The sequence below is a fragment of the Triticum dicoccoides genome, chromosome 1A, assembly GCF_002162155.2.
Source record: "Triticum dicoccoides isolate Atlit2015 ecotype Zavitan chromosome 1A, WEW_v2.0, whole genome shotgun sequence".
Lineage (NCBI taxonomy): Eukaryota > Viridiplantae > Streptophyta > Magnoliopsida > Poales > Poaceae > Triticum > Triticum dicoccoides.
The window spans coordinates 589434131-589445053 of NC_041380.1; the positions used below are offsets into that span (position 1 = coordinate 589434131).

At 43.0% G+C, this 10923-nt stretch overlaps 1 protein-coding gene across 1 annotated transcript; it reads right to left on the reverse strand.

The window, feature by feature from the left end:
- Positions 1-3282: 3282 nt before the first annotated feature.
- Positions 3283-7647, reverse strand: LOC119346583 (probable isoprenylcysteine alpha-carbonyl methylesterase ICME). Its single transcript, XM_037615890.1, has 12 exons — positions 7442-7647; positions 6665-6741; positions 6404-6473; positions 6241-6321; positions 6097-6171; positions 5891-5992; positions 5190-5327; positions 4924-4989; positions 4682-4822; positions 4251-4341; positions 3727-3895; positions 3283-3602 (listed from the first exon to the last, which is right to left on the reverse strand). Exons 1-11 carry the CDS (start codon positions 7645-7647, stop codon positions 3731-3733), a joined length of 1212 nt encoding a protein of 403 aa, XP_037471787.1. The 3' UTR covers positions 3283-3602; positions 3727-3730.
- Positions 7648-10923: the final 3276 nt, after the last annotated feature.

The following is a 10923-nucleotide window of genomic DNA, read 5'->3' on the forward strand; positions in this document are numbered from 1 at the left end:
CAACTAACAGGTGCACGACGGGCCGGGAAGAGCAATGTTGGTTTCTTCGAGATGCAGTCTAGTCTGTACAAGAAGTTGATTTTGATGATTAATTCATGTGTTGGTTTTATTTCATTCTGGCTATCCAGAGGAGCGCCTCGGCAAGATGAAGTACTTTTTTGCGGGAGGAAGGATGAAGTACTGCACTAGCATGGAACTTACACACGACGATGGCATCAAGATATTTATTACCCACCTTATCTTTCATGTTCGTCCTTCGAGAGATCTCTTGTGCGTTGGCTGAAAAAAATGTTTTATTTTTCTCATGAAGGTCGTTGAGGTGGACTATATGTGACACTAATTCCTCTTTCCTGATGCGAAGAGTTGAATTCCTCTTGAACACATGACATTCTTATTACGATTGAATTATGTGCCAAATGCTAGCCTCTAAGATGATATATGTTTCTTTTTTTTGCTCCACCAATTTTTAATCTTGTTATCATGAATTTTGATGGGGAAAATGAAAGCATTTACGTGAGTGCATCAGCTCTGACTCAAATACCTCCAACTACCTCTATAAAGTATCAACACATTGTAATTCAACATTTCTACAATTACAAGATGCTTATTTTGTTCATGTTTAAAAAAAGTATCTGTTTACTTAAAATGAATGGGCATGGCAACACGCCTTGATGGTCTTGTTAATTAAGAAATGGTAAGACTAGGTGACCTACGAGCCTGCTCAGCATTTCGATATTCTCATCCATCGGATAAAAAAAATATAGTAACAGTTTAGACTTCAGATCAGTCAGTCTTTTTCTAAAAAAAAATTTAGACCAGGCAGTCTTTTTTTTGAGCAACTTAGATCAGGCAGTCAGACAGCTGCTATACGCGTGTGCTTTCTGGGCCTACGTAGTTGGGCTGCTGCTCCGATAACCATATATGGGCCAACTCGGGTTGGCCCATCTCCCTTCGTCAGATAGGAAACAAACGACCCAGATAAGCATTCTGGATTGCCTAAAAAAAAGGTAAGCATTCTGGACATCAGCGACTGTGCGGGAATTTGCAAAAAAGAAGGTTTGGGATTTGCAGGGTTGAAAGTTCAAACTTCAAACTGTGCAATAGGACGGGCATGCTGGGTCCTTATCAGCTCAGTGCTCAATTCTTCGGCCGCCTATTTCCTAACGGCGTTCGCTCCCAATAAGTGGACGATGAAGAAATTTGATAAGCCAAGGAGAAACTTCTTGTGGAATGCGCCCGGAACTTGATCCTCTCCCATCAAGCTAAGCAGAAAGTTGATAAGCTAAGAAGAAATTTCTTGTGCCCCAAAATGCATTCAGTCAAGCCCTTGGGCTCAGATGGCCGTAGTTCGGACGGGACAAGGTTAACAGAACTGCACGAAGCTTGTGTGGTCATAAGGATATGCATCTTTTCGCTTCTTGCGCTAAATTATCGCTGGGTAATGGTGAGAGGATCAAGTTCTGAGGGCATGTATGGCTTGATGGGAAGCCGCCCAGGGATGATGGAACCAGAACTCTTTGCGCTTTCTCGTTCCAAACTTTTCACATAACAAAAGGAGGTGGTGCAGAATGTGGATTGGCATCTGGATGAGAGGCCTGGCTAGGATCAACTCTTCTGACTTGGTGGATGATTCTTTCATCAGACTATATATGGTGCAAGCTACAGAATTAACTTTTTCCTTGAGTCCCGATGACATCTCTTGGGCCTTATCTGCTAATGGCAATTACTCTGTGAAATCTGCTTACAATGTCCAGTTCGTCATCCGAAATCCCTATTCCAATGCTCGAGAAGGTTTGCAACATTATAAGCCTGAAATGAAGCTCAGGCTCTTTATTTGGACTCTCCTCCGAAATAGGCTTTGGACGGCGGATAGGCTAAGAACAAGAGGATGGGATCACCAAGTGCAGCAATTGCGATCAAACTCTCGAGTCAGCGAAGCACTTGTTTCTTGACAACACTTTTACCAAAGAAATCTGGTTGCTTCCCATTAGGGATGCAGGCAGACGCGTCTGCGAAGTCCGTGGCTCTCCGTGAAGCTGAAAATAAGCTAAGCATTGCTACTTTAATAACCGTCCCAGGCTGCACTCTCAACAACAACAATCTGCGGCTGGTGGGTGAAATCCAGGGGACTGATATCGATGAATGTTCAATAGCACCCCATATTGCTTGCAGTATATACTAGAGTACTTATGCTTGGTAAAGAGGAGACCAGGCATAGAAGAGTTCAAACAAAGTCGCTACACCTACACGTATGATGATGTGTCATGACCGCACCAACACGCATCATCTAATTCAGTGGCCTCAAGAAGTTGCCCCTTGGCAAGCTGAGAGCACCAACCGGTCTAGGCGACTCACAATGCTCACCGCATGCATACGCTCTAGGATCCGCCGCCGCCATCTTCAGGAAGGATCATCGCATTGGCCTTGCTAGGTCCAACTGCCGTCGACGTCACCATGACGCCAGAAAACACCACCATCCTACGCAGGTCCATCAACCCGCGTCCAACCCTTAGTCTTCATCGCGCCACGCCGCCCACCACAGTTAGGGTTTTCACCCGAGAATCAATAGGGTGGCAAGAGGTAGGGCAGACCCGAACGGTATCTCCAGGAAGAAGACCGGTGCCCTCGAGAGCTATCACCGTTGCGGCCAGCCAGAACCGACCAGGGAGTTATCCCAATCTGGATCCACTCCACCCGCTCCACCCCACCCCGGTGATCGACTAGCATCCAACGTGGACATGTCCGGTGAGACGTAGCGCACCTAGCAGGGAATAGAGGTAGAGGACAGATCAGCGCCATTGGCCACCGTGTCAGCTAGCCACGGCACCAACCCGCCGGTGGATTTCCAGCCACCCCACCCCACCCCAGCCCCGCGGCACCACTGAATAGGGAGGCCACACCAGGGGGGACGCCTTGGACCCAAGGCCCTCTGCCATGAGGGAGCAGCACATGACCAGACGGAGCCACCCCTTCAGATCCAGGGCCCTCCACCCCTTCCATCGGGACAGAGCAGCACGACCTCGCTGCCACCTTCCTTGGATGGGGTTCAGACTTGGCTGGCACCAGCCTCATGCTGCAGCGAGGGATCGGGTGGAGGACGGAGCATGGTGGCGCAAGGGCTTGTGCCCTCGAGTCGCTCGCACGGGGCGACACAATAATATAAATGTGGCCCACTTCCATCAAGTATGATCCAATTTTACGACTCAAGCTGTGAAACATAGTGCGAATTTGATATAGTATTTGATTATTGCAGGAACACGTCTCTTGTGTACGAAAGCAATATATCTAAATTTCAATGAATTGCTTGATATTTGTAATTGTACCAACTATACAAACTCGGATCTATGTTCACGGAATTTTTGCTATTACCTACAACCTATATTTTATTCAGTGCGAACATGCTGCGACAGGTGAGCTTGAAGCTCCCTTGCTTGGTATTATCAAAACTATGACAATTTCAATTAAAAAAAAGTATGACAATTCTCCTGGACCTCATGCAATTCATCATCTTAGAACACACGTGCCCAGATTCTTGCATTCTAGTGCATTCGTGTTGAACAGTATAATAAACAAGCAAATTAATGGCTGATGAAATAATCTACCTGCATGCATACAAACAAATTCATTAGTACATCATTACTGAAAAAATCAAAGTGAAACACCAACACTGGGCTGAAAGATCATTTTGAGAGCGCAAAAAGGCTGGCATGTAGAGAGAATCAAAACCTGTTCAAAAAGGGCTAATTTGCCGGGCCAACATTATCCGCCACTCAGAAACCAGGCGCTCGGGGCTAGGTGCCGAATCATCATACTTCTGGCGTGCAACTGCATCGTCGGCGTGGATTATAGAAACCACATCCTCAACCAGTGGGTCTTTGCCACCCCTAAGTGGATCCTACAATGAAAAACAAAGTCAGAACTTCAAACAATCAATTCTGGATTGAAAAAATGAAGTCAGGACCCTCAGAAAAATATTATTTTCAGACAACTAGCTTTATCCGAGCAAGAAAAATAAAAAGATATCGATGCAAAGTTCCTTTCGAACTCCAGAAAACAAAGTAGTGTCCAGTGTGCTAATTATCCGCATCCTATCGAATTCCGATAAAAAAACACAAAGAACATCAAAGCCTGTTCATCGATCGTTCTTGATGCAATGTCAAAAGGGTTTCCCCAATCACAGTTAGCAAAGATCACAAAATTAATGAAGTGGCAGGTTATCAAAAGTCTAGCTGATATTCAAGATAACTGACCTGTACAAATACATCAGTATGGCTTTTTCCTTTGTACAATTGTACTTTAGCTTTTGCACCAGCTTTTTTGAGGACATCCCCAAATATTTTACTACACATAAAACAGAATGATTGGAAGGTTGAAGATGGAACAAGAACATAAGAATACGTTAAGCAGAAATATAGTGGTTAAAATTGTGCTAACTACACATTAAAGAACAGCGAAACCATACATTCTGGGTTATACTGCCGATTTAAGTTCTTTAATGTGCAGAAATATTTTAATCCAAAAATAATTTGTAATGACTACCTTTGACTTCCCATATTCAAATTTCAGTTTGATGCTCTTATCTTTGGAAAGCGCCAAATGATGGAAGAGAAAAGACATAGCCACTTAATGTATAAAACATTGCATTCAAAATAAGCATCTGCCGAGAGTTAAGTAGTCCAACCTAGCAGACGATGGTATCGAGTAATCTCCTGTTCCATGAAAAAGTACAATCTCAGGAAGTAGAGCTATGGCTCCATGAGTTAATTTTTTAGCGACAATTTCCGGAGAGAACTGTGGCAATGATCTCCTTCCCTCCATTATGCTGAAATAAACAGTTCATAATTTCTTGAGTACCTTTACTTAAGTGCTACTAAAGGAATGTTGGAACAACACTTATAAATCAAATTTCAATCATGATATTACCTGAGAAAAATTGAACGATAAAGACCACGTTTATGAAAATGATCAACCAAATTTTGCATGTTGTATCTGCAAATAAATGAGTATATATGTCATGGATGGTCGTATCACGAGAAGTTTTGGTGTATCTATCAGAAGGTGCGAATATGTATCAGACACAGCGTACATGTATGACTATGGTCTTAAGAGGCGGTTAAGGAGTTGTGAGAACAATTATCATCCATGCATATATATAATGGAAACAGATGACAGTTCATTTAAGAGCTCACCCTCCAGATAAACCAAAATATGATTTTATTTGAGTAACACTCCAATAAATTTCTTCTCCTTGAGATTCTTTAACTGCTTGCTCCAAGAGAGCACATGCGGCGATATGTGCTCCTGCTGATTGACCCATCAAGTAAATCCTGTAGGTTGGTTGTAAATAAGTTTATTAATGTAGCAAGCTGAAAATCTTAATAGACGAGATCTAAGGCAGAACGGTTGCAGAGCTCAAAGAGTAAATCCGATAGGTTGATGATAAATAAGTTTCATGTCTTGACAAAGGTCATTGGTAAAAGTATAAGGAAATAGAGCTGCAAAGTTATTTTGTGCTTGATTTATTTGCAAATATAATAATCTAAATTGTGCATCTTGATTTTTGCATTAGGCCAGGCGGGCAGGGTGTGTTTCTAAAGCCCTGCAGCTCGATGTAGACAACACTGGCCCATCCACAAATGAAATTCAATGCGCTTATCCTTAATATACGTAGAATACATTTCAATCATCTAAGTCATTCAGACACTAGTGCTATAGCCTATAGATAAACACAACAACGACTTTGGATAGAATCACCACCCAAATGGATCAGATATTCAAGTGCGGTGCATAGTTCCTTCATGATAAAAAGAACAGCTGTCTATCTGATGTTTCAAATAGTCCATCCATAGTAGTGTATTGTGATATAAATATATAACGAAGGATCACTTACTGATTAGGATCTCCTCCATAGCTAGCAGCAGTATCACAAATAAATGAAATTGCCTCAGAAGCATCACAGACCATGTCACTTATTGTTCCTTGGGGGAAATTTCTGCAAGATATATTTACATATTTCATCAACTAGGCATATGTAAATCGATACTCACTCGCCTAGAAGTCATGAAATTAGATAGAAATGCCATCAAAGGTAAGCACCTATAATCAACGCAAGCGACTATAATTCCACGCTCTGCTAACCGTCTTCCAAGAAGGGCACCCCACGCCTTGTAACTACACAGAATCATGACCATCAACAATGGAAGTCACCGAGAAAGACGTCTTGAGAAAAATTTCACTCACCCAATGATCCAAGCTCCACCAGTTACAAATACCACAACTGGATTGGGTTTGCTACGATCAGTGGGTATGTACATATCCAACCTGTATATTATGATTTTCAGTAACGCTAACACGGCTAAAAATTCAGATGTTTTTTGTTTCTGCAGTATGTAACTCTGCTTACCTATTTCTTGGTTGGTCTCCATACACTATGCTTCTAAGAACCTGACTTGAGAAAAAATAATAGTACCCAACTGGGCAATCCAAATGAATGAAATGCATATGTTAGAAATGATGAAAAAGCTTCAACAACATCTACCAATTGTGCAGAGGGCAATTTAATTTAACAAGCTAAAAGTCACTTATTGGCAAGAGCCAAGAATATGTGACCATCATGATGATAACTAACATGATGAGACGAAAGATGAACTCGATTTTCACACACCTCTTATGAAGCCGGGCATAAGTAAAACTGCATATATTAGGAGCGCAAGAAGTTGACATATCCACCGAGAGCCTACCCTGAAAAAATAAAGGAAGTGTAAAAAATATGGTCAACCTCAATCATATAGACTTCTTTTGGGCAAAAATACCATAATGCGCTTGGATGTTTTGGTGAATAGATTACTCCCTCCGTTCCACAATGTAGTGCGCCCGTGCTTTCCGAGATCCAACTTTGACCGTAAATTTAATCAACGAGACCGACTGCGGCGGGGATAAAAATTATATATTTAAATTGATATCAAAAATACGAATTCAGTGGTATAATTTTTGCTCCCGCCGCAGTCAGTCTCGGTAGTTAAATTTACGATCAAACTTGAATCTCGGAAAGCACGGGCGCACTACATTGTGGAATGGAGGGAGTAATAGGCAGTCATTGTATATTGCGAAATATGTAACTTGGGTGCATAACAGAAAAATCACATTCACTGAAAATTACTCCGCTGCAATGAGCTTGCGCTGAGTAACGAAGATTATCATAAGGTCTACGTACGTACTGGGAGAGTAGATATTGTAGAGAAGGTTAAATCACTTAGGAATCATTCACCGGGGTCTATAGCACTTGGCCGCACAGAGATCTCCTATGGACATTATTACGGAATAAAAATGTTTGGATCGGTTGGAGAAATTTGCGTGTGGTGTGATGCCAATCATTCTGATCCTGTTCGTCGCCAAATGTGGATCGGATCAATGCGATCGTGTGGCCGCATTAATTACGTACCCGAGGGAGCGGAGGAGGATGAAGGTGAGGCGCGTGACGAGGTATGTCTCGGCGGCTGCGTGGCCGACGTCCTCCCGGAACGTGGTCCGCCTCCCGACGCCGCCGAGGCCGCAGGGGGGCGCGCGCGGGGTGGAGGGCGCCGACGAGTCGCGCTTGCGCAGGCGCGGGGTGCCGCTGCGCGAGGCCGGGGAGTCGGGCTGATGCATTGCTGCGCGTGCGATCCGTCGAGGTCAGGAGCGAGAGCTTCCGGTGGCGGGGAGGGGGGTGGGTCTACGCTGCGGGTCTGCGGCCGCGTCGCGTCGGTGGGTGGAGAGGGAGGGGCGCCTAAATTAGGAGGTGGACGAGCGCGCGTCGCGAGCGTGCGTGCGTGCGACGGCGGGCGGGGCGACGCGTGGCCGGAGAGCTGGATTTTCCTTTTCTTTTGACAGTGGTTCTGCTAAATATTCTCCTTGGTTGAGAAATGTTTGAAACTGTTATCCACCCGAAGCTGCTACGTCAGTGATCCAAGCAGTGGCGGACCCACAAATTGAAGCTAGCCAGGACGAACATTTAAGGTCAATTTTTTTTATGCAAATACACGTGTACTGAATCAAAAGTCATGGCATTCAACTACCAAAATCATGAAAAGGCATAAAAAGTTATTAGAAACTACTGATAACATGGACTCTTGTCGCTCCATACATTTTGTGTTCGATATCTTGGCATGCCATGTTCTTTCAAAAGCCAATAAATAAGATATGACTTCATCATGTGACTCCACTTGATCTACCACAATTCTTGGTGGTATGACATCGAAAGTGCAACTTTAGCATCAGAAGCTATTTTAAATGTTGTATATAGCAATCCAGTATTGATAATACCTGGATGTAACGTATCTGCTCATTTTACTAGAATTAACCAGACAAAGCACTTTGTTGCCAGCACTTCACTAGTAGAAAAAGACCAATTTGTCCCGTTTCATAAGGCCCATCTGTCCCGGTTGGGGAACCGGAACTAAAGGGTCGTTACTAATGCCCTAGGCTTTTAGTCCCGATTCTTATACAAACTAGGACAGATGGGCCTCCACGTGGCCGCTCCGGCGAGCCCAGGCAGGAGGGCCTTTGATCCCGGTTGGTAGCACCAACCGGGACCAATAAGCTTCCACGCGTCAGCATTTCAGTAGCTGTTTTTTTAAAGGAGGTGGTTTAGGGGTTTTGGGGGTTAATTTAGGTTCGTATATAGGTAGCTAATAGAGAGATCTGTCCTCTCTTATCTCCGTGCTACTGCTACTGCTATGCCTAAACATGACTTAGATTGATGTGAGGCAACATGTGGTGCATGTCGAAAGTAATTCTAATCCTAACTTGATCAAGTTTCGATTGTACTATTTTCGACATGCACCACATGCATGTTGCCTTCACTTCAATCCAATCCATGTTCATTTCACCCACAGATATATAATAACTCTTCATGCTCGCATCATGCATCTTCATAATAACAAGTCCTACTAATCATCATCATACAATTTCTACTCGTTATTAATAACAAGTCATACGATCATCATCCTCATAGTCATCGAACCAACCATACTTAATTGTTCTTAGCACATGATCATCAGTATTAGGTAGGACCTAAATACCCTCTTTAAGGTAAAATAGCATAAAGAAAAATAGACCCTGACTCTCCATTATGGAGAATGGAGATCATCATGTCTCCAATTCTTGCGCTTCGCTTCCTTTTGCTTCCAAGAACCTCCTTACGACTGTCCATACATTTTTTCCATCCTTTGATTTGCATGTCTCCACTTCTTTTAGAAATCTGGTATGGACAGTTGAGATTCGTAGGATGACCTGGCTGTATGTTCAAAACATTAAGGCTACCTTTCTGATACATCAAATGAGGCACACAATTCTCTGGGATTATCTGTTGAAAAACATAGTAATAACTTCATAGTTAGCAATGATGTACTAGTTTTAGAAGTATGCAAAAGATGCACGGATGTCGTAATAGTAAAAAATCTTACCAGGGTATCTCCATGGTAGTTACCGTAGTTGAACACATGCACTAGTGACATGTATTGACCATAATGTTGAGGAGTTTGATTGTAGATATTGTAATTCTCAATGTCAGTACAAAATCCGACCAGATGATTTTTCTCCTTGTAAGTTAATTCGGAGCCATCGGTGTAGTGAGTTTTGTCTACCATCTCCCGCACATTCTTTGAAGAATGAAAATAAGCTGTCAATGAAAATAAGATGTCAACTATTTTGAAATAAAAAATATAAATTAGCTAATAACTATGTTTGAGAAACTCACATAGCGTTAGAATTGAAGGCGTATCAACAAGGACCCAAATGTCCATATTGTCTTGCTCGATTTCAGGATCACCAAGATCCATGGTGACAAGCATTCCCTCATCAAAACCATACATATTGCAAAGTGCTTCCCATTTTTCGCAACCAAAATGAGTTACGCTCTCAGAATTGTACAGCTTTACTTCAAAATTCACATCATGATGAGTCCTTAGGTGAATTTTCTTTGTTTCGAAACTTTCATAGTCTTCAAAATCCATCCTCTCCAAGACATAGCGCCTTGCATGGCATGGGATAAGCTACTCGAATTGTAAAAGATGAAAATTACACGTTGAAATAGTTTTAGTCATGCTTAATTACGGAAAAGCACTTGTCGTTGTTGCATACCGTTTCAACATCGAAGATCTCCTCGAGCTTAATGTTGAAGCGCCGATCATCGTCCAGGTGAGGCATGTCGCACAGACCTCGATCGTCGTGGCACCAGCTGCACTCCCCCGGGAGACTTTCGTCGTCTGATGACGACATTTCCTACGTTCATAATTCAAAGATTAAACTAGTACAATTAAATATATGTACTACAAAAACTAAATTAGATCATTATTATTCATCACGGGTTGACTATCAGTCTGTCGAGTCTTTTCTTGAAAACTCTCAGCTCATATGGTGTATATATTCGACTCTCGGTGATGGTCGCTCCTCACTTTGTCCTCGGGTGCATTACACCAAAATGTCTAGCACACGGGAACGAAGGAGAAGCGACCCCCACGACAACATTCGGGATTCTTCGTCCTCTCATATATATATGGTGGAACTCTCCCTCACTGACTCCTCTCTGACATTTGCGACCGTCGGTGATGGTCGTTACTCCTTCTTCCCCTAGTGCATAACAAAGGTCTAGCACTCGGAGAAGAAGGAGAAACGACCCCCACGACAACAGTCGGGCTTCTTCGTCCTCTCATATATGGTGGAGACTCGACAGACTTAAAGTCAACCCGAAATATTGTTTAATTATCTTTCTAAAAAAGGATTTGGCTGGTCTCACCTCGAGGTCGGAGGGGGTCGGCAACGGGGACGACGGCGGGGATGATGGAGGGGGGCTCCTAGATTTCTGCGAAAACAAAAACCCTATAAGCTATCAACTAATCATATGCATACGCCTTGCATAGTGCTCTCCAATTTTAGCATTCAAAG

Excerpts from the sequence above, each read along its gene's own strand:
- LOC119346583 (XM_037615890.1), bottom strand. The coding sequence starts at position 7,647 with ATGCATCAGCCCGACTCCCCGGCCTCGCGCAGCGGCACCCCGCGCCTG. Across the intron at positions 6,474-6,664 it reads TATGCCCGGCTTCATAAGAG|TTGGGTACTATTATTTTTTC; the intron begins GTGTGTGAAAAT and ends TGGATTGCCCAG. Across the intron at positions 5,993-6,096 it reads GTCGCTTGCGTTGATTATAG|AAATTTCCCCCAAGGAACAA; the intron begins GTGCTTACCTTT and ends TATATCTTGCAG.